This window comes from Eleutherodactylus coqui, chromosome 4 (genome assembly GCF_035609145.1).
Source record: "Eleutherodactylus coqui strain aEleCoq1 chromosome 4, aEleCoq1.hap1, whole genome shotgun sequence".
Classification (NCBI taxonomy): domain Eukaryota; kingdom Metazoa; phylum Chordata; class Amphibia; order Anura; family Eleutherodactylidae; genus Eleutherodactylus; species Eleutherodactylus coqui.
In genome coordinates this window covers 155,243,924-155,266,336 of record NC_089840.1, presented here as the reverse complement: position 1 = coordinate 155,266,336, position 22,413 = coordinate 155,243,924, and the positions used below count along the sequence as shown (strand labels likewise).

The window sequence follows — 22,413 nt, the reverse complement described above, 5'->3', positions numbered from 1 at the left end:
GCCAGACAGAAGATTAGTGCCACAATGGCTATATTTCTGAACATGGGATGAATGGGGGTATCCATTTTGGAGTGCAAGTCTTCATTCATATGTTTGCTGTATAAAAAAAATGTTTTTAAAATGACATAATTGCCAAAAAAATGAAAATTGTAGTTTTTTTCCTTCTGATTCGATTCATTCAAAAAATGTGGAGTCAAAATACGCAGTACACCCCTAGATTATTTAGTTAAGTATTCTAGTTTTCAAAATGTGGTCATTTGTGGAGGTTCTCTGTCATTTTGGTCACTGAAGGGCTCTACAAGTGGGCAATGGGGCCTAAAACGCCTTCAAGCAAAGTGTCTGTTCTGAAAGCCACCAGCTGCTCCTTTTGTTTTGGGCCCTGTTGTGCATACGGACATAATATTAGGGCCACAATAGGTATGTTTCTGAACACGGTATAAATGGGGGTATCCATTTTAGGGTGAAATTCTTCGTTGATATGTGTGCTGTACAAAAAAAGCTGTTTTAAAAATGACACAGTTGCCAAAAAAAGAAAAACGTAATTTTTTCCTTATGCTTTGCTTAGATTTATTCAAAAACTGTGGGGTCAAAATATGTCATACACCCCTAGATGAATTCGTTACGGGGTCTTGTTTTCAAAATTGGGTCAATTATCTGTCGTTTTGGCCAGTCAAGGGCTCTACAATGGGGCCTAAATCACCTACAAGCAAAATGTCTGGTCTGAAAGAGACTGGCTGCTTCTTTTGGTGTGAGCCCTGTTGTGCACACAGACATAAGATTAGGGCCACAATGGGTATGTTTCTGAACACAGGTCAACAGGGGAATCCATTTTGGTGTGTAAATTCTCATTACCATGTGCACTATAGAAAAAAAAATATGTCTTTAAAACGACATATTTGCAAAAATATCAAATTTTATTTTTTCTCCTGTAAATTGCATTAATTCCTTAAAAAAAGCTGTGGGGTCAAAATACTCATGACACCCCTCAGTGAATATATTAAGGGGTGTAGTTTTTGAAATGGGGTCATTTGTGGGGGTATATATCATTTTGACAACTATTAGCCTTTGCAATCTTGGCTTGGTGTAGGAAAACAAAGTGTTCCTCAAAATGTTGATAAGTAATGTTACATTTTCTAAATGGGTAAAAAAAAAAAAAAAATTTCAAATGTGCGCCAGAAGCCAAAAGTAAATGGTATGTTTGCACATATTTGAGATGTTGCAGTTAAAAATTTGACAAAATAAATTTTTTTCCAAAATGTTCCCAATTTTGCCAATTTTAATAAATATTTACAAATTCTATCCATCTATTTTTACCACCTAAATGAGGTACAATATGTGGCAAAAAAAGTCAGAATCACTGGGATATGCAAAACCTTTACGGAGTTATTCTATGTTAAAGAGACGCATGTCAGATTTCCAAAATTTGGCTCCGTCACTAAGGCGCAAACAGGCTTCATCACCAAGGGGTTAACTCCTTCTGCCTGTAGCCAAAAGTAATAAAAGACCCTATACTCATTTCTCCTGAGTCACTGCATGTCCAGCACTACAGCTCTCTTTTCTGTGCCAGCTCTTTGATGACAGGCTGCGAACGTGTCTGTTTACGGGATATCACAGACTACTGCAGCAAACTACAAGCTAAGGCCTGTGATTGGCTGCAGCAACCGGTATATCCCGTAACACCCTGACTGCAGTTTGAAAACACAGACCTGATGCGGAAAAAGGATCTGCGGCACTGGACCTGCAGAGTTGTGGGAGAGGTGAGTGTTGACTTATTTTTGGCCACAGGCAGCAGGATTTGATTTAAAAACTCTGAGCAGTGCTTAATTTTCTGCTTAGCCAATGATGTTCTTTTTAACCATTTTGTTTAGGATTCGTCCTCAAAGCAGTAAAGAACAGGCTGAAGGATGTCATACATGTACATGGGTTTACCCTGAAGAACCCCAGGTACTTTTGGGTAAGGACAAGGCCTTCACTTACGATTATGTGTTTGACATGGACACAGAACAGGTCAAAGTCTACGATACTTGTGCACGTGCCTTGGTGGAAGGCTGCTTTCAGGGCTACAATGCAACTGTTCTGGCATATGGTCAGGTAAATATTTATTTGTCTTTATAGTTTTACTATTTCTGTCTCATATATTCCTTTTTTTACAATCTGTTTATTATTCACATGATTTTAATTATTTCAGACAGGTGCAGGAAAAACACATACAATGGGTAGTGGCTTTGATCTTGTGGTTAGTGAATCAGAGCTTGGAATAATTCCTCGTGCTGTTCATCAATTGTTTGGTACAATCCAGGAGCGTAAAGTTGCATCTCGTGCGAAAAAGCTCCCGGAGCCTATATTTAAAGTCAGTTCACAATTTCTGGAGGTAAGTGAGATCATCACCATATATTTTATGGTTATTGGGTTCTTATGAAATCCTTTGTCAAGCACAGTCATGAATGCTTTGATATATATTATTGTCATAGCATGCTGCTACTGCCCACTCCTGCTGGGGCCAAAATTGAACACTGCTGTCAGCCATGCACTGCACACTGCACTCACTCTGCAGCTCACTTCCTGGTCTCCGACTGTAGGGCTCGTGCACACTCCTGCCTCCTCTCCTAAAGGGCCAGCAAGCATTCCTTAAACCATTCCCTCAACAATCGCCACATACCTCTAGGTATATTTATGTATCTTCCCCCATGGTTGGTTTGCAACCCATTTGTGACAAAGCCTCTGTTAGTGCTTACTCCAGTTTTGACTTCAGAATATTTTCCTGACTGTCCCAATTTCTATTCTCCTAATCTCGCCTTCATTTTTGGACTTTATTTGCCTGGTGCTTGCCCTACCCTTTGCATGGATACCATTATTGAAGTTGTGTTGCTAGCCCTGACCTTTGCTAGTATTACAGACAAGACGCTGTTTATACCATCAGGTACTGCGCCTCGGCCCTGTGCAGTGTCAGTAGCCAAACAACCAAGACTATTTTTACTTGTAATGACTTGGGGACCCTGCAGTGAAGACCAAATCCTACTTAAAAGCATCAAGGGTGAAAACTGCAGTTCCCAAGTACTGCCTCCTTAGATAGCCCAAGGTAAATCTGTGTGTGACAAGGAAGATCCATGTACTTCCACTTGACAGTTTACTTAGGCTATGGATCCCACTGGTCTTGCAACCACCACGCCGGACTCAGCCGTACAAAATCGCACATTCAAAATCAAGTGTCACGGATTCTCCAGAATGTTGCAACTTGTCTGGACTTCCTGGAAACTGCGCAGTTTGCACAAGCTACTATTCAAGCAGCTCCCCAAGTTGCTACACAGCTAACTAATAAATTGTCTTCTCAGCAAGTAGCTCAGACTACACTTCTGCCTCTGATCCTGGCTCTGGACCCCAGCTTTTATTGCCATCATACTTTGATGGAGACCTCGAGTCCTGCTGACCATCTTAGTAACATAGTTTGTTAGGCTGAATGAAGGAAATGTCCGTCTAGTTTAGCCTATTTTAACTTCCCCCATGTTGGTCCAGAGGAAGGCAACCCCCCCCCCCCCCCCAAGAGACAGAAGTCAATTTAGCTCATTTGGAGGAAAAAATTCCTTCCTGACTCCATAATGACAGTCAGAATAATCCCTGGATCAACGTTTGAAAGTTCCTACCTTACTTTAAGACTTGGATCAACCACTTCGCTGGTTATTTAATGTCTACATTGTGTAATATCAAAGCGCTCTAGAAAGGCATATAGCCCCCTCTTAAACTCGTCTATCAACTTTGCCATCACCATGTCTTCAGGCAGAGAGTTCCATAGTCTCACTGCTCTTTCAGTAAAGAACCTCCTTCTGTGTTGGTGATGAAACCTGTTTTCTTCTAGACATAGCGGATGCCCTCTTGTTACCGTCGTGGTCCTGGGTATAAACAGATCATGAGAGAGATCCTGTTACCATGCAGGGCGGCGCAGGGTCCCACGGTCGGTGCGCGCTGCTCCGGTGTCGGCTCCGGCGCTCTCCCGGCGGTGTGGGGCAGCCAGTGTGCGGCGGCGTGGGCGTGTCTGCCCGTAGGGTGTCGCCCGCACTCATCCACTTTTCTTATGCAGCAGTGGGAGAGTCGGCTCCTCCCACTCTCCGCCCCTGGGCGGAGGCTTGCAGTTATAAGGCTGGCAGTGACCTGAGCTCACTGCCAGTTATTGGTTCTGCTAGCATCTAGTCAGTCCTGTCTGCAGCTAAGTCTCAGTTTAGCCTCTAGTTTGCCTGTCAGCTTCCATTTCCAGCTTTGCTTTCTCTGTATGTTCTGTTGGTCATTTCCATCTGCCTTCTCTGTCGGCACTCTGTTCCCCCATCAGTTAGTCACATCTTGTCAGTTGCCAGGTCCCTAGCCAGTGCAGGGACCGCCGTCCAGTTGTCCACCTGGGGTTAGCCAGGGCCGAGGCAAGTAGGCAGGGACAGTGGGGTGCGGGAAGATCAGGGCACCCCACCTGGCGCTCAGGGGGACAGAGTGCCGTAAAAATAACTGGCCCTTTAAACCGTTTTCATGGAGGCGATCAGCGCCCTTGCGAATCAGCTGCAAGCCCTGGTGCCGGTGGTCCAGGATTTATCCGCCCGTATGGCAGCCCAGGAGCAGCGGGGGTCGTCGCAGGGTCCGGACGCCTCAACAAGCCCAGTGCCCTCTTCCCGAGGTGTTCTCTGGGGAGACGAACAAATTTTTTGTTTTCCAACAGGCGTGTCGCTTATTTTTTCGGATGCGCCCCCGTTCTTCCGGGTCAGAAGCCCAGAGGGTCGGGCTTATAATGTCCCTGCTGCGGGGCTTTTTCCATCCCCGAGGGTTCATCCTGTCTACTGTCCGTGGACTCCTTTTTCCAGGAACTCGGGGGTATCTTCGACGAACCGGACCGAGCGGGGTTGGCGGTTTCACGGCTGTTGGCACTGCATCAGTAGTCGTTTTATGTGGAGGATTATTGCTCCAACTTCAGACACTATGCGGGGGATACGGCATGGAACGATAACGCTCTGAAAGACGTTTTTCTGCAGGGCTTCTCGGACGCAGTTAAAGACCTGTTAATTTCCCATCCCGTTCCTGGGTCTTTAAGGGAGGCTGTGGAGCTAGCGGTGAAGGTAGATAGGAGGCTCAGGGCTAGGAAGCAAGACAGGCAGGCCCGTAGAGTCAGGGAGGTCGTTTGCCCTGGTCCCTCTTCTTCCTTACCCGTCTCTGTTCCCGAGCCGATGGAGGTGGATCCGCTGGACCCCAAAGAGCGACGCCGGATCCGATTGTTGCATTGTCTCTGCCTCTACTGCGGGAAAGCTGGATATCGGGTGATAACCTGCCCACTGAGGTCTCAACACTCGCAGCTGGAACCGGCGGAAAACTCAGAGTCCTAGGCGATTGTAGGGAGGATCGCCTAGGACTTCAGGTACTTCCTAAGCTTTCGGTACCGTGTCAGGTCATATTCCGGGATTTTTCCCGATCAGGACAGGTGTTTATTGATTCCGGTGCCACCGCTAACTTGATAAGCCTGTGTTTTGTCAGATCCCTGATGGCTGAATTTGTGGCGCTGAAGACGCCAATTCATTTTACCAGTATTGATGCTACCCCTCTCTCTACAGGCCTGGTACGATGGAGGACCCCAGGATTACAGTTCACTGTGGGTATTCTCCACTCTGAAGAACTGTCTTTCCTGGTTATGGAAAAAATGTTGGTTGATGTGGTGCTTGGTATGCCTTGGTTGGCACTGCACAATCCCCAGTTTGATTGGTCCACCCGGGAATTGACTCAGTGGGGATCATCCTGTCATATTCACCTGTCTACTATAGCTGTGTGCTCCGCAGATACTGTGCTCATTCCAGAGTATTTGTCACTTCCAGGATGTATTCTCCAAAAAACTGTCTGAGGCTCTGCCTCCTCATAGGGAGTGGGACTGTGGTATTGACCTGATTCCCGACAGTCCCATCCCTAAGGGAGCCATTTTCAATTTGTCAGGCCGTGAGCATGAGGCCCTAAAGTCCTATATCTTGGAGGCTCAGGCCAACCGACATATCCGGCCGTCCAGGTCCCCTGCCGGGGCAGGTCTCTTCTTTGTAGAGAAGAAGGACGGGACACTTAGACCTTGTGTGGATTATCGGGCCTTGAATAAAATCACAGTGAAGAACCAGTGCTCCTTGCCCCTAATTCCTGACTTGTTGAATCAGGTGGTAGGGGCCCACTGGTTCTCCAAACTGGACTTGCGGGGGGCTTACAATTTAATTCGCATTAGAGAGGGAGATGAATGGAAGATGGCGTTCAACACCCCGTTAGGACATTTTGAATGTCTGGTCATGCCTTTCAGACTCTATAACGCCCCCGCTGTGTTTCAGGGTTTTATGAACGCGGTCTTTCACGACTTCCTGGGGGTATTTCTGGTCATCTATCTTGATGACATTCTGGTGTACTCGCTGGACTGGGATTCACATGTGCGGCACCTGAGGTTGGTCCTGACCCGGTTGCGCGAGTATCAACTTTTTGTCAAGTTAGAGAAATGCACATTTGGTTTTAAACAAGTATCCTTCCTTAGTTATGTAATTTCACCCACGGAGATTCAGATGGAGTCTGATAAAGTGGCAGCAATCTCCCAATGGGTCAGACCAGACAACCTCAAGGCTCTCCAGCGGTTCTTAGGTTTTGCAAATTTTTACCGCAAATTCATTAGGAATTACTCGGTTATTGCTCAACCCCTGACCGACCTGACTAAAAAGGAGGCCGACTTGGTAAAAGGGTCACCTGCAGCCCTAGGGGCCTTTAGTCATCTAAAGAGGGCATTCACGACTGCCCCGGTGCTAATACAGCCGGACGCACGACTACCCTTTTTTATTGAGGTAGATGCGTCTGAAGTGGGGACAGGAGCAGTATTGTCGCAGGAAGTCAGTGGGAGATCTGGGTATAGCCCATGTGCGTTCTTTTCGCGGAAGTTTAATTCAGCAGAACGCAACTACGACGTGGGTAACCGTGAATTATTGGCTATCAAATGGGTTCTGGAAGAGTGGCGACACCATCTTGAGGGTGCTAGACACCCAATTACCGTGTATACTGATCACAAGAATCTGGTATATCTCGCCAATGCTAAAAGACTCACAGCTCGTCAAGCCAGGTGGGCGTTGTTCTTCGCCAGGTTTAATTTCGTTGTGACATACATCCCAGGAGAGAAGAACGTGAAGGCGGACGCCCTGTCACGGAGTTTCGGGGTGCCTGATTGTGAGACTATGACACCCGAGAATATCTTAGCCCCTGGCGTGGTGGTGGCAGCTGTAGAGTCTAACGTCGTCCCTCAACTACAAGATGCTCAGCAGGACACTCCTTCGGGGGTGCCGGAGGGCAGATGGTTTGTGCCAGAGACCCTACGTCCTAGAGTCATAGATGAATATCACTCGTCGGTTCTCGCAGGGCATCCAGGGTTTCAGGGGACCCTGGATCTTTGTTCCAGACACTTCTGGTGGCTAGGCATGTCTCAGGAGATCCGCAACTTTGTTAGGGGATGCTCGGTCTGTGCTTGCCATAAGAGTCAGCGGCGTCCTCCGGAGGGTCCCTTGAGACCGCTACCGGTCCCCACCAGTCCATGGTCGCACTTATCGGTAGATTTCATCACTGATCTACCAGAATCCCAGAAGTGCACCACTATCTTAGTGGTGGTCGACCGGTTCTCAAAGATGGCACATTTTGTGGCGTTAAAGAAGCTACCGTCGGCAAAAGAATTTGCCAAGATTTTTGTAAAATAAATAATTTGCCTACATGGGGTTCCCCAAAATATTGTATCTGATCGCGGGGTTCAGTTTGTGTCGCAGTTTTGGAGTGCCTTCTGCAGAAACTTGGGAACGTCGCTCTCCTTCTCTTCAGCATTCCACCCGCAAACTAATGGCCAGACTGAGCGGAAGAACCAAGATTTAGTGCAATATTTACGGTTGTTTGCTAGCGAAAAGGCTCATTAGTGGGCAGAGTTCCTGCCATTGGCAGAGTTTGCACTAAAAAACTGCCCTTGTTCTTCCACTGGGGTATCTCCGTTTTTCTGTGTATACGGTCAGCATCCTCGCTTCCTTACAGCAGTCCCTACTCCCTCGGTCTGTCCTGCAGCTGATGTCGCCACAGATACGCTTCGGGGAGTATGGAAAGAGGTACAGAAAAACTTGGAAGCAGCGGGGACTCGTATGCAGTTGCGTAGTGCTAAGAGTCTGTCAGTATCTGAACCTTACAAGGTGGGACAGAAGGTATACCTGTCTTCTAAAAATCTCAAATTAAGGGTTCCATCCCTGAAGCTGGCGCCACGTTACGTGGGTCCGTTTGTCATCACGCGGGTGGTGAACCCGCTCACCTACGAATTGGGGTTGCCAGCTACATGGAGGGTTCACAAGGCATTCCATAAGTCGTTATTGAAACCTTTTGTCCCTTCGGTGAAAACTGCAGGGCGGCGCAGGGTCCCGCGGTCGGCGCGCGCTGCTCCGGTGTCGGCTCCGGCGTCCTGGAGCTCTGGAGTCAGAGCTCTCCCGGCGGCGTGGGGCAGCCAGTGTGCGGCGGCGTGGGCGTGTCCGCCCTAAGGGTGCCGCCCGCACTCATCCACCTTTCTTATGCAGCAGTGGGAGAGTCGGCTCCTCCCACTCTCTGCCCCTGGGCGGAGGCTTGCAGTTATAAGGCTGGCAGTGACCTGAGCTCACTGCCAGTTATTGGTTCTGCTAGCATCTAGTCGGTCCTGTCTGCAGCTAAGTCTCAGTTCAGCCTCTAGTTTGCCTGTCAGCTTTCATTTCCAGCTTTGCTTTCTCGTATGTTCTGTTGGTCATTTCCATCTGCCTTCTCTGTCGGCACTCTGTTCCCCCCATCAGTTAGTCACATCTTGTCAGTCGCCAGGTCCCTAGCCAGTGCAGGGACCGCCGTCCAGTTGTCCGCCTGGGGTTAGCCAGGGCCGAGGCAAGTAGGCAGGGACAGTGGGGTGCAGGAAGATCAGGGCACCCCACCTGGCGCTCGGGGGGGCAGAGTACCGTAACAGATCCTTGTATTGTCCCTAATGTATTCATACATAGTTGTTTGATCGTCCCTAAACCGTATTTTTTCCAGGGTGAATAATTCCAATTTTAATAGCCTCTCTGGGTATTTCAGTCCTCTCATTTATTAATTTAGTTGTCCTTCTTTGAACCTCCTCAAGCATTGCAACATCTCTTCTTAGCAGCGGTGTCCAGAACTGTACACAGTATTCCATGTGAGGCCTGACAAGTGCCTTATATAGCAGAAGAATAATGTTCTAGTCCCTCGCGCCTATACCTCTTTTAGGGCACCTACCCACTTGCAATTTTTTAAGGCTGCATTAACGCTGCGTTTTTTTTAATGCAAATGTCAGTGGGACAGTCAAATTTTAAAAACGCATTGCACAAAAATCGCAAAGCACAAACTTGTGATGCGTATTTAACATTAGAAAGTCACATTTACCTTCGCATTAAAAAATGCACATAGGTAGGAGCCCTTAATGTACCCCAAGACTTTATTTGCTTTTGCAGCAGCTGACAGGCATTGATTGCTCCAGTTAAGTCTACAGTCAACTAGTACCCCCAGGTCTTTTTCCATATCACTTTTTAACCTAGTACCACCCCATTTAGTGTATATTGGTGACATCAGTTTCTCCTGCCCAAGTGCATAAACTTACATTTATCAATATTGAACTTCATTTGCCATTTTTCTACCCAAGGCACCAATTTATCTAGGTCTGTTTGTAGCTGCATATTGTCCTACTTTGTATTATTTATCTTGTATAGTTTTGTATTGTATGCAAATGTCAATATTTTACTGTGTAGTCTTTCTATCAGATCATTGATAAATATATTGAACAGAATGGGGCCTAATACTGAACCTTGTGGCACCCCACTAGCAATGGTGGCCCAATCAGAGTACAAACCATTTATTACCACACTTCCTTTTCAATCACCGAGAAGGTTCTTTACCTAGTTTCACACGTTCTCGCCTAGACCGAACTGTCTCATTTTATATATTTACCTATTATGCGTTAGAAAAATTCAGATATTTGAGATCGATAGACTCTCCCAGGTCAAGCCTACAATTTACTTCATTGTAGAAGCTGATCAAATTGATGTAACATGCTCAACCCCTCATGAACCCATGCTGATGAGGAGTTATGCTGTTGTTTTCCTTGAGGTATTCTAGGATGGCAACTCTCAGAAACCCCTCGAATATTTTTCAAATTATTGAAGTGAGACTTGAGGGCCTGTAGTTACCAGGCTCTCTTTTAGACCCCTTGTTGTATATTGGAACCACACTGGCAATGCACCAATCCAGTGGTACAACCCTGGTCTCAATAGTGTCCCTAAATATAAGAAATAGCAGTCTATCACGTTACTTAGTTCTTAGAACCCCTGGGTTTATTCCACCTGGACCCATCGATTTAAATCCTACTTAACCGACTCTGCATTTTCTCCTGTGTTAAGCATGCAATGCTTAGTGAGGGGTTCGTTTTATTCCCCTGCATCTCGTGTGACATTTCTTTTTCATTTGTGAATACACTTGAGAAAAAAACCTATTTATTATATTTGCCTTCCCCCGCATTATCTTCTATGGTTTGTCCTGCATTATTTGTTAAGGGTCCAGTGCACTCAGTGCAAATCCTTTTACTGTTTATATAATTGAAGAATAGTTTAGAGTTATTTTTGCTCTCTTCGGCAATTAGTCTCTCTGCCTCCTCCTTGGCAATTTTTATCTTTTCCTTACATCATTTGTTCTTTTCCATGTATGTTTTTTAGCGCTTCTTCACAGCCTCCTTGTATTAGTAATTTAAACGTTTTCTTTTTTTTTCACTTATTGCCCCCCTTACAGTCTTGCTGAGCCACATTGGTTTCCTTCTACTTGCATTTCTTTTATTTTTAAAAAGTATGAACTGCTCACATGGGTAATTAGGATGTTTTTATACTTCTCCTATTTGTCGTCTGTACTGTTTTATTTTAGTACATTGTCCCAATTAATGTTCCCAAGAGTAATTCTGAGCTGATCAAATTTTGCTTTACTAGAGTTTAGTTTTTTTTGTCGCTCTTTGATAAGGTTTCCTATTGAATGACAGCTGGAAATTAATTATATTGTGGTCACTATTTCCTAAGTGTCTTGGTAACTATTCTCTGAACTACCTCCAGTTTGTCGATATATTTTTAAAATTGGGGTGCTCAGAAATAGACACAGTATTTCAGATGAGGTCTGACCGAGGAAGAGTAGAGGGGGATAATTACCTCACATGGTCTAGACTCTATGCTTCTCTTAATACATCCCAGTATGTTTGCCTTTTTTTTTTAACATTAACTTTTTATTATACTGAAAAATAAAAAAGAGACAGTTTAGAAGTCTTAGAACAATAATGCTATTTCAAGTTACAAATTCTCGTTGCATTTACAAACTGTTATTATCAGAATGCAATGTTTTATCAAACACGAGAATAACAAAATTACACAATATTCTCAGGAAAAGAATTTGACGTGGGTTTGTAATTAAATAATTCTTAAGATATGGGGAACGTAGGAGGGGGGAAAAGGTATAGAGTTGGTTCCTTAGGGTTACCTCATATCGGATGTTGTTTCAACTAAGGGTTCCACATATCTAAATATTTGCATATGTTGCTATTGAGTATGGCAGTAATCTTCTCGAAGACACTATGCTCTAAGTGTAGGCGGAATGGGTAAATGCCAATGTCGGGCAATAATAAGTTTTGCCAAGAGGAGATTATGACCCACTAAGTTTCTATATAACATTGAAAATAGTAAACAGAAAATATAACATTGAAATCCTCCATCCATGCCAAGCAAAAGAAGATCCAATCCCAGGTCTCTGGGAATTGAAATCCCAAAGATTGTCATGAGCATTGAGTACACCGCATTCCAATATGGTATCAGTTTTGGAAAAGACCAGAATATGTGCGTTAGTGATCGGGGTTAGAGATGAGCGAGCCTACTCGCCCGAGTACCGCGATTTTCGAGTACTTCCGTACTCGGGCGAAAAGATTCGGGGGGCGCCGTGGGTGAGTGGGGGGTTGCAGCGGGGAGTGGGGGGGAGAAGGGGAGAGAGGGCTCCCCCCTGTTCCCCGCTGCTACCCCCCGCTCCGTCACGCCTCCCCCCGCCCCCCGGCGCCCCCCGAATCTTTTCCCCCGAGTACTGAAGTACTCAAAAATCGCGGTGCTCGATCGAGTAATTACTCGAAACGAGTAGGTTCGCTCATCTCTAATCGGGGTTGATCACACATTCTCCAACCTACCCATTCCGATTTTGATCTCTCCTTGCCTGCAATGCTGGAGTAAAATACCATTGCGTGATGAGTTTCAGATGTAATTCTAGTTTAGGGGCACCTTTGGTGACTTGGTTAGTTCTTTTGAAGGCCTGAAGCCATCTATCTACTCGTACTTCCATTCCCAAATCCATCTCCGAATTTATTCTATGGACTTTTTTCCCCCAGAAAATTGATAATGCTATCCTCGGTTTCCTCCCTCTCCATATAAAGTCAGATAGCTGTCTTTGGAGTTTTCCCAAAATATAATGGGGAATTGAGAGTGGCAAAGCTCTGAAGTAGTAGAAGAGTAGTAGAAGAGTTTTAGGAGCATCATTATATGCTCAATTCCTGTTGTAGGTCAGATAGGAGCTGGAGAAAATTAATCTGCACAAGATTTGTCAGTGGGAATACTATGTTCACTCCAAAGTAAGGGATAGTATTAGATTGCCGTTGAAAAGGGAATTCCTATTTAAGATTTTTCTAATTCTTTTGACGTATTCATACCTAATATTTGGAATTTATTTAGATTTAATTTATAGCATGACACCCGGCTGAATCGCAGAATAGCCTCACTAGTCCCCCTCGTGATGAGATAGGATTAGCTAACACTATCAGGATATCATCCACAAAGAGGCTGATCTTATGTGACCTTAGCCCGGAGGCTATCCCCGCATATCCATAGTTGTTCTGATCATTTCAGCCAGAGGTTCAATTATCAAAGTGAAGAGGAGAGGAGAGAGTGGGCAGTAATTGGGTAATTGGTAATGATCTAGACACGGTTCCGTCCACCAGGATATATGCTGAAGGGAAGGAGTATAAAGCTTTGATCTGAAATAAACAGTTGTTTTGTCACCGGTGATGCCAGAACTTCAACCTGAACTCGCAAGTCTAATGATGGAGGAATAACTTGAGACGAGTCTGGTAGCTTGTGTTAGTAAACTGGGAGAACGCAGATTTACTGAAGCTTTTGGTGATAACAAAATACAATACAGAAGAACTTTGGAGCATTAAGGATGTGGCAGAGTTGGCAATGAAGCAGTAGTTTAACATGTTAAGACAGCAGATTTGTACTTTACACAACAGTTTTCTTCAACGCTTTATTTCTATTTTCCTAGAGGTCACTCAGTATGGGTTTACTGGAAGTGTATGATGGAGGTGTTGGATGTTCGTTGAAAATGGCTGCTGAACTAATTCTGGCTTGGAATTCACTGGGTAGTTTAACTCACTGTTTGTGGGATGCTGGCCTCCAACTCAGATCTCTTCCATGCAGGCTTGATAAGGGAGCAGAATGGAACCTCACTACCCTTGCTGACTTGTTGAAGATACTGCTCCCACGGCTAAGCTGCTAACACTCCTACTCACTGACCATGTCTTGCTGCCTCTCTTCTCCACCAACTGCAACAGACTCTCTAACTCCTCCTTCACTTCCTCTCTCCTTCCCGTACTTTCTCCTCAACTCCACCTCCCCTGCCCAGGGACCCATGTTGGTGTTTTCCCTCTCTGGACTCACCCACCAATGAGTGGAGACATGACAAACAGCTAATAGGCAACCAACTATTGTCAGCACTAAGCTCTGAGCTTAGAAAGGGGAGAGACAGGGTTTCTCTGATGCGCGGCACCTTCTATGCCTAAGAGAAGCACATAGACAAGTGTGACAGGACAGAAGTTGATGTGACTATTTGGGAGGATGGTCCAGGACTCTACACATAACCCCAATGGATTCTATCAAATGCCTTCTTGGCATCGAGGGCTAGGATGATAGAAGGTTCCTGGGAGGTTTCTAGACAACTCAGTAGGTTAAGGATTCGTCTGGTCCCATTTAGGGCCTGCCTGCCCTTTGTAAATCCCACGTGGTTTCAGTGAATGATATGTGGAAGTACACTACCGTTCAAAAGTTTGGGTCACATTGAAATGTCCTTATTTTTGAAGGTAAAGCACTGTACTTTTCAATGAAGATAACTTTAAACTAGTCCTAACTTTAAACAAATGCACTCTATACATTGCTAATGTGGTAAATGACTATTCTAGCTGCAAATGTCTGGTTTTTCGTGCAATATCTACAAAGGTGTATAGAGGCCCATTTCCAGCAGCTATCACTCCAGTGTTCTAATGGTACAATGTGTTTGCTCATTGGCTCAGAAGGCTAATTGATGATTAGAAAACCCTTGTGCAATCATGTTCACACATCTGAAAACAGTCTAGCTCGTTACAGAAGCTACAAAACTGACCTTCCTGTGAGCAGATTGAGTTTCTGGAGCATCACATTTGTGGGGTCAATTAAACGCTCAAAATGGCCAGAAAAAGAGAACTTTCATCTGAAACTCGACAGTCTATTCTTGTTCTTAGAAATGAAGGCTATTCCATGCGAGAAATTGCTAAGAAATTGAAGATTTCCTACAACGGTGTGTACTACTCCCTTCAGAGGACAGCACAAACAGGCTCTAACCAGAGTAGAAAAAGAAGTGGGAGGCCGCGTTGCACAACTAAGCAAGAAGATAAGCACATTAGAGTCTCTAGTTTGAGAAACAGACGCCTCACAGGTACCCAACTGGCATCTTCATTAAATAGTACCCGCAAAACACCAGTGTCAACATCTACAGTGAAGAGGCGGCTGCGGGATTTTGGGCTTCAGGGCAGAGTGGCAAAGAAAAAGCCATATCTGAGACTGGCCAATAAAAGAAAAAGATTAAGATGGGCAAAAGAACACAGACATTGGACAGAGGAAGACTGGAAAAAAGTGTTGTGGACGGATGAATCCAAGTTTGAGGTGTTTGGATCACAAAGAAGAACGTTTGTGAGACGCAGAACAAATGAAAAGATGCTGGAAGAATGCCTGACGCCATCTGTTAAGCATGGTGGAGGTAATGTGATGGTCTGGGGTTGCTTTGGTGCTGGTAAGGTGGGAGATTTGTACAGGGTAAAAAGGATTCTGAATAAGGAAGGCTATCACTCCATTTTGCAACGCCATGCCATACCCAGTGGACAGCGCTTGATTGGAACCAATTTCATCCTACAACAGGACAATGACCCTAAACACACCTCCAAATTGTGCAAGAACTATTTACAGCAGAAGCAGGCAGCTGGTATTCTATCGGTAATGGAGTGGCCAGCGCAGTCACCAGATCTGAACCCCATTGAGCTGTTGTGGGAGCAGCTTGACCGTATGGTACGCCAGAAGTGCCCATCCAACCAATCCAACTTGTGGGAGATGCTTCTAGAAGCGTGGGGTGCAATTTCTCAAGCTTACCTCAACAAATTAACAGCTAGAATGTCAAAGGTGTGCAATGCTGTAATTGCTGCAAAAGGAGGATTCTTTGACGAAAGCAAAGTTTGATGTAAAAACAATGTTATTTCAAATACAAATCATTATTTCTAACCTTGTCAATGTCTTGACTCTATTTTCTATTCATTTCACAACGCATGGTGGTGAATAAGTGTGACTTTTCATGGAAAACACAAAATTGTTTGGGTGACCCCAAACTTTTGAACGGTAGTGTATGTCAAGAAGCCTCGATGCTAATATTTTGGCATATATCTTTGTGTCACAATTTAACAGAGAAATGGTGCGGAAATTTGCTGCGGAAGTAAGATCTTTTCCTGGTTTGGGGATAGTTACTATAGTCGCTTGTAACATTTCAGCTGGCAATTTGCCCTGTTGTATGGCAAGATTAAGTGCTGGTGTGGGGTGAGAGCTGCAAAGAACAGCTTAAATTATTCCCCAGAAAACACCTATCAGGGCCTGGTGCTTTAATGTTCTTTAAGGACCCTATGTCGTGGATTTATTCGGGGTCGAAGGCGTAATCAATAGGAATGTTTAAATTTTCAAAAAGAAAAAGGTTTCTTTCCGCGCTCCTGCTGTAGATCTTCTTGTTTGGAACGAAACAAACTGTCGTGGCAGACAGTCTTTTTTATATAATAATAATAAATTTATTCCACAACAAAAGAAAAAATTGCATACAAGAAAAATTCTTGCAGCGGTAATTGTACAACGCGTTTCGGCGTTCTTAAACGCCTTTTTCAAGCATAACTATAGATTAAAAGTACATCTTTTAAATAGCATGTCTTACCTTATGGAGGTGGGAGTTGCAGGTGCTCGGTGCGCGCCTCCGTATATTGTCGCTCGGGCGCATTATCTGGGCGTCATAGCTCTGTAACGAAGGAGGTGTTCCAGCGCAAATGTGCGCTGATCCCGAATGTAAACTCCGTAGTGTGGAGGAAAGGAGCACTGAATGCGTAGCTCCCGGTCTAGCGCTTTACTGAAGCAGACTCCGACCTCCAAAGGAATCATGCAGTGTTAATTCTTCAAGTTATTTATACAAAATATCAATCTCCATCGGTTAATTAAAATTATAAACGTTACAGAGCTATGATGCCCAGATAATGCGCCCGAGCGACACGATACGGAGGCGCGCGCCGAGCACCTGCAACTCCCACCTCCATAAGGTAAGACATGCTATTTAAAAGACGTACTTTTAATCTATAGTTATGCTTGAAAAAGGCGTTTAAGAACGCCGAAACGCGTTGTACAATTACCGCTGCAAAAATTTTTCTTGCATGCAATTTTTTCTTTTGTTGTGGAATAAATGTATTATTATTATATAAAAAAGACTGTCTGCTACGACAGTTTGTTTCGTTCCAAACAAGAAGATCTACAGCAGGAGCGTGGAAAGAAACCTTTTTCTTTTTTAAAATTTGATCATTTAACTAAAGATGAGCGAACACCAAAATGTTCGGGTTCGCGTTATTCGAAACGAACTTCCCGCGATGTTCGGGTGTTCGTTTCGAATAACGAACCCCATTGAAGTGAATGGGCGACCGGAACATTTTTGTATTTCGCCGATGCTCGCTAAGGTTTTCATGTGTGAAAATCTTGGCAATTCAAGAAAATGATGGGAACGACACAGCAACGGATAGGGACGATGTTAGCCCATTGAATTCAGTGGAGCCGTCAATACAGCCGACTCCACTGAATGCAATGGGCTGCCGGCGATCGCGGGATGAATTGTCGGAAAGGGGTTAAATATATAAGCCCTTCCCTGCAATTCATCCAGAAATGTGTAAAAATAAAAAATATATATATACTCACCTGGTGCCCGCAGACGGAGTTCAGCGCGGCAGGCTGCAGTTCTCCTGAACTGCTCTGAACAGCTGTGAGTAGTATTCAGCAGCCGGGGATTTAAAATCCCCGCCTGCTGAATAAGATGCCTCTGATTGGTCACAGCCTGACCAATCAGAGGCCAGCCCTCACTCACACCCATTCATGAATTCATGAATGAAAGCACTATGGATGGCATTGTCAAGTATAGAGCTCATTCTAGTGGGGGGGGGGGGGGGACTACAAATTTACTTAAAGTAATGAGAATAAACTAGATCACACTCCTCACATGCCTCTGCTCATTCGCAACCTCTCACAAGCATCTTAAATGTTTTTTCTTGATTGCTTTATTATCTGAGCTCACAATATAAGGGATTTTAATTCTATTTATTTTCTTCTTGACCAGGTTCGCCATAATTTGTAAGGGCTTGTTCAACGACCCATATAATGGGATTCAAGAAGTGTTCAATTCCCTGTCGAAGTCCCCCATGAGTAATGCTCTCAACTCCGACGGGGACTTTTGTAGGGCTGTGTCTACCCTACGTATTTGGGAGATAATGTCATTTATTTGGGAATTTTCTGCCCTTTGTGTTAGGTGCTAATCTTTAATAAGTATGGAGTACTTATTAATGCCTAATGTGCATTCCAGATGATGGGGTCAATATTTAGGTTGGCATTAAATTGGAAGTATTCTTTTAATGCTGCAAAGATAGTGTTGGAGCAAAGAAAATAGATCAAAACTGGGATAATGGACAAAGTCATTTCTACATGGCTGGGGGAGAACAGGAGGGCTGACCATCCCAGGAGCAAAGTCAAGAACATACAGGAAAATACAGTAATGCTAAAAGCAGCTGTTGCACAACGTGGGGGGTGAAGAGTTTGTCTGATGTTCCCAGTAACTCTCTCTCTTAAAATCAGAAAGCTCGTATTGGTACGTCAGCGGGTACAGTCCTATTTAGACCACTTGTATGCCTGCTTGTTGGGTCATCTGGAAGACCCGGTTCTGTTGCTGTTTGGCCACTTTGATACCCAAGAAATTCCTTAGCTTTACGTTGTCATTGGGCTGTTGGAGCATGTGTGTGGATCCATCTTTTTGAAGTATAATCTTGGTTGGGAAGCCACACTTGTAGGGGATCTTAGCTTGTCTCAATGTGGCTGTGACTTCTGAGAATCAACTTATTGCTTGCATGGTCCCTTGATAGATCTGAATACAAATGGATCTCTGTATAGGCTTGGTAGAGATTGCACCTTGTGAGTAGCAGCCATCAGTGTTTCTTTTGTGTGGAAAAAAGGGATCCTTGCGATATCTCTTGGAGCCAAATTAGGGAGGATCTAGGCAATCTGTGTGCTCTATCAATTGCTAGCTTTTCTGCCAAGCTCCCTGGAAGAAGTTTCTTCATGAATTGTTGGAGGAAGTCATGGATTAAGGAATTGGAAACATTGTACGGAATGTCTCATTGTTCCTCTGATTCCTGTCCTCCATATCCACTAACTTAGCTTTGAAACCTTGCACCTCCCCTCTCTAAATCATAATGTGCATCTATCAAATTGTTGTGCGATAAGGTTATCTCCCCTATTTTAGATTCTGTATGTTCCACTCCGTTCCCTAATTAATGTATTGATGCATTGATAGTGGTAGTGAGGTTCAGCATATCAGACAGTAAAGCAGGAACTGCCTATTAAAGGTTGGTTGGTGGATGGGAGGTCAGTAATATAATCTGAAGTATTGTGTTACTTTAACTGGGAGGTAGCTGAATGTGACAAGCAGGTGCTTTGCTGGGCCACATGATAGAGAGTAGCTCTGTGAAACATGTGGTGATTTAGCAGGCACCATCTTGGATTTTTGTGGGTTTACATTTGGGGATTTGTCTTCTGTGTCTTTCATGCTGTTGTGAGGTATGTAATTACTCACCTGCTGAAATCTCTGCCCTCAACTGCAGTTCAGTTGCTGAGTGCATTGAGGCTTCAGGAATCCCTCTGTCTGGGGAGGAGTCGGTAGCCATAGTAGAGGAGGGCTTGCGTGCTGCAAAAAACCTCCTTCAGCTGTCTGTGCTGCGCTCATGTGGTCCTGCGTCTGGTCATACCTGACTGCACTGAGTGTCATCTGCCTCTAGGTGAGTGTTTTCCCTGTCACTGGTGTGCTTAGTAGTTGTTATGGAGAGAGTACAATTGAGTGGAGCTCAGTCCTGTGCTGCCAGCTTGGTTTTTCATCAGGCCATGGCCACGCCCACATGTTTGCCTCTTTTGCTGCTGCATTACACTATTGGATAATGTTCAGTCTATGATCTATTAGTATACCCAAGTCTTTTTCACATGTACTGCTTAGCCCAATGCCTCCCATTCTGTATGTGCTTTTTTCATTTTTCTTGGCCAGATATAGGACTTTGCATTTCTCCTGGTCAAATACCATTCTCCTAGTCCACTGTTCAAGCTTTTCTAGACCATTTTGAATTCTTTATCTCTCTCTCTTCTCTAATGTTAGCTATGCCTCCAAGTTTGTGTCATTTGCAAATTTGATTAGTTTCCCCTCAATTCCCTCCTCCAGATCATTTATAAAAATGTTGAACAACAATGGGCCCGGGACAGAGCCTTGTGGTATCTCATTTGAGACATTCTCCCAGTTGGATGTGTAGCCATGTAGGACTACTCTTTGAAAACAATAACACAGGCAGTTATGAATCCACCTAACATTTGTCTTGTGAATCCCATATTTAGTAATTTTTTTTCAATAAGGATGGCATGAGATATTTTATCAAATTCTTTACTAAAGTCAACATATACTACATCTACTTCATTTCCCTCATTGATCCAGTTGGTGATTCTGTCATAGTCACCCAAGTACTTACATACATGATGTTTAATAATTTGTTCAAAGATCTTCCCTGGTATAGAGAATAAATGTCAGGACAGCGCTCCTCCTACTGGACTAAAAAAGCTCCACAATAATACAGAAAGAGACTTACCCGGTGTGTGTGGGATGGTGCCCAGAATAGCCTCCCTCCCCCCCCCCCCCCCCCCCCCCACAACACCTCCAGATCCCGGTGTGCGTTGTAGAAATCCAACTCAACGTTCCGTCCTGGTTTCGCTGACCCCCGTAGAAACAGGGGGAGCTGGCCCCAGCCCGTCGTTACCCTAAGGAAGGGTTTGACTGCGAAATAGTGGCAAGTAAATGTAAAGTGAGGAAAAAATGGCCCGGCGCTCCACTTTACATTCCCTGGTATAGAAGTCAGGCTCACAGGCACCTTATGTTGGGAACCTTTTCGAATTTAATGCTGGAAAAGCCGATAGAAAGAAGAAAGACTCTAAGCAACCTCCTTTTATCCATATTGGTAAACTATACGAGTAAATGTAAAGAGGAGACTCTATTATATGTTTTAAATTACACTAACCGCCTAGAATTTGGATCTACTCCCCAAGAAGATTAAAAAACTGACGTGATATTAAAGATGACTCTAAACAGTAAATCTTCCCTTGGAAATATAAACAAAAGACTAGCCCCAAGGTCACAAGTCCCACTAGTGCCAAACCCAAGTACTGTCTGGGGAGGAATGCTCATCAAATAAGGGCATCAAACCAGTACCTTTCATAATAGCGGACTTCTCAACCAGCAGCCCCCTAATATTGTAACTCCATACTATAAACTATCAAAAATTTGGCTTCTGATACAACCCCCATCCGCCTGGTCCCAACTACCTATACCATTCCTGATACATCCTCTAATTCTAATCTTCACTCCACAGCCTAGCATGTCACCCCTAGGGGTGTCCACCTTTAATAACTCCCCAAAGACTAACCCCTCCAGGGATTCTAACCAACCACATATTCCCAGTCCAATCTAAGGGATATGGAACACCCACTTAGTTTTGTTAGAACTGTTGAGTGGAAGGACTCCTATTTCTGGGCATCCCTGGATGTTACATCATTATGCATACACTTCTTAGACCAAGATTCCCTTATGCCAACACACCAAAAAAAGTTGTATTTCGGAATCTGTTCAATTTATTTTAAGAAATTATTTCAATTTTATTTACTAAAAAAAAAAAAAAAAAAAAAGTGGACAAAATTTGCCCAGCTAAACAAATTTGTACATGGGCACTTTAGAGGAGTCATATACCAATAATGCAAAAGTAGTGTTCTACGAACATTTCAATGATATTTTAATAATATGGGATGGCCCGGAGGAACTCCAAAATTTGGGGTCTGGAGTTTTTAAGTTGTATAAACATAAATCTGATTTTTTTTTAAATAGATTTAGAACTTTTTATTGTTAATGAACAAATACATACTAAACCTAACTTTAAAATAGTAGATGCGAATAGTTATCTGGATTTTAACAGTTGTCATGCCAAAAAGTGAAAGTTGAATATCCATTACAGTCAATTTTGCAGGATCCGAAACAATTGCTCCCTACAGTCAGATTTTATTGAACAAACTGAAATCCTGAAGAAGTGGTTTATGTTAAAGGGATAACCAGAAACCTTTGTGTCATTGGCAGTACAGGAGGCACATCTCCAAAAACCATTGACGCAAAAATTTAAGGAGGAGGAAGGGGATAAGATTCCTTTTTTTATTACCCGCTATAACATACAGCATTTCCATTTAAGACAGATTTTATCCAAACATTGTGGTATTTTTCAGGGTGACCCTTTCCAAACAGATTTCAACTTTAATATTTTGCAGAAACCTGACTTTCTGAAATATTGTGGCACCCTCATGACCTCATTCATTTGCTAGGGCAACCCATCCAACTACATCCAATTTAGGGGTAGGAACATATAGTGCATCTTTAGATGTGGAGTGAAAACTTGCAAGTGTTGTTTAAATATCTGTCACAACTAAAAATATGTATTCCTGAAGCGTGAAAATAAAAGCTATCATATATAAAGATTTCTTGAATGGTGGTTCTAAATAGATGGTATATCTATTGGAATGCACTTTGTGGACTACAATATGTGGGTGGCACAATAAATGCATTGCATATTCAATCTAAAAAGCATTATTTCAATATCCTTAATGGTTTTTAACATGACAGCATCTCACAATATTTCTTGAGCCACCACGACAAAGACAAGCC

General features: G+C 43.9%; 1 protein-coding gene across 1 annotated transcript in view; it reads left to right on the top strand.

Annotated features, from left to right (window-relative positions):
- LOC136626544 (kinesin-like protein KIF21B) overlaps positions 1–22,413 on the top strand; it is a 2,048,083-nt gene that overhangs the window by 151,487 nt on the left and 1,874,183 nt on the right. Inside the window, 2 exon segments of the mRNA XM_066601598.1 lie at positions 1,869–2,091; positions 2,189–2,371. Coding sequence (XP_066457695.1) covers positions 1,869–2,091; positions 2,189–2,371 — 406 coding nt within the window.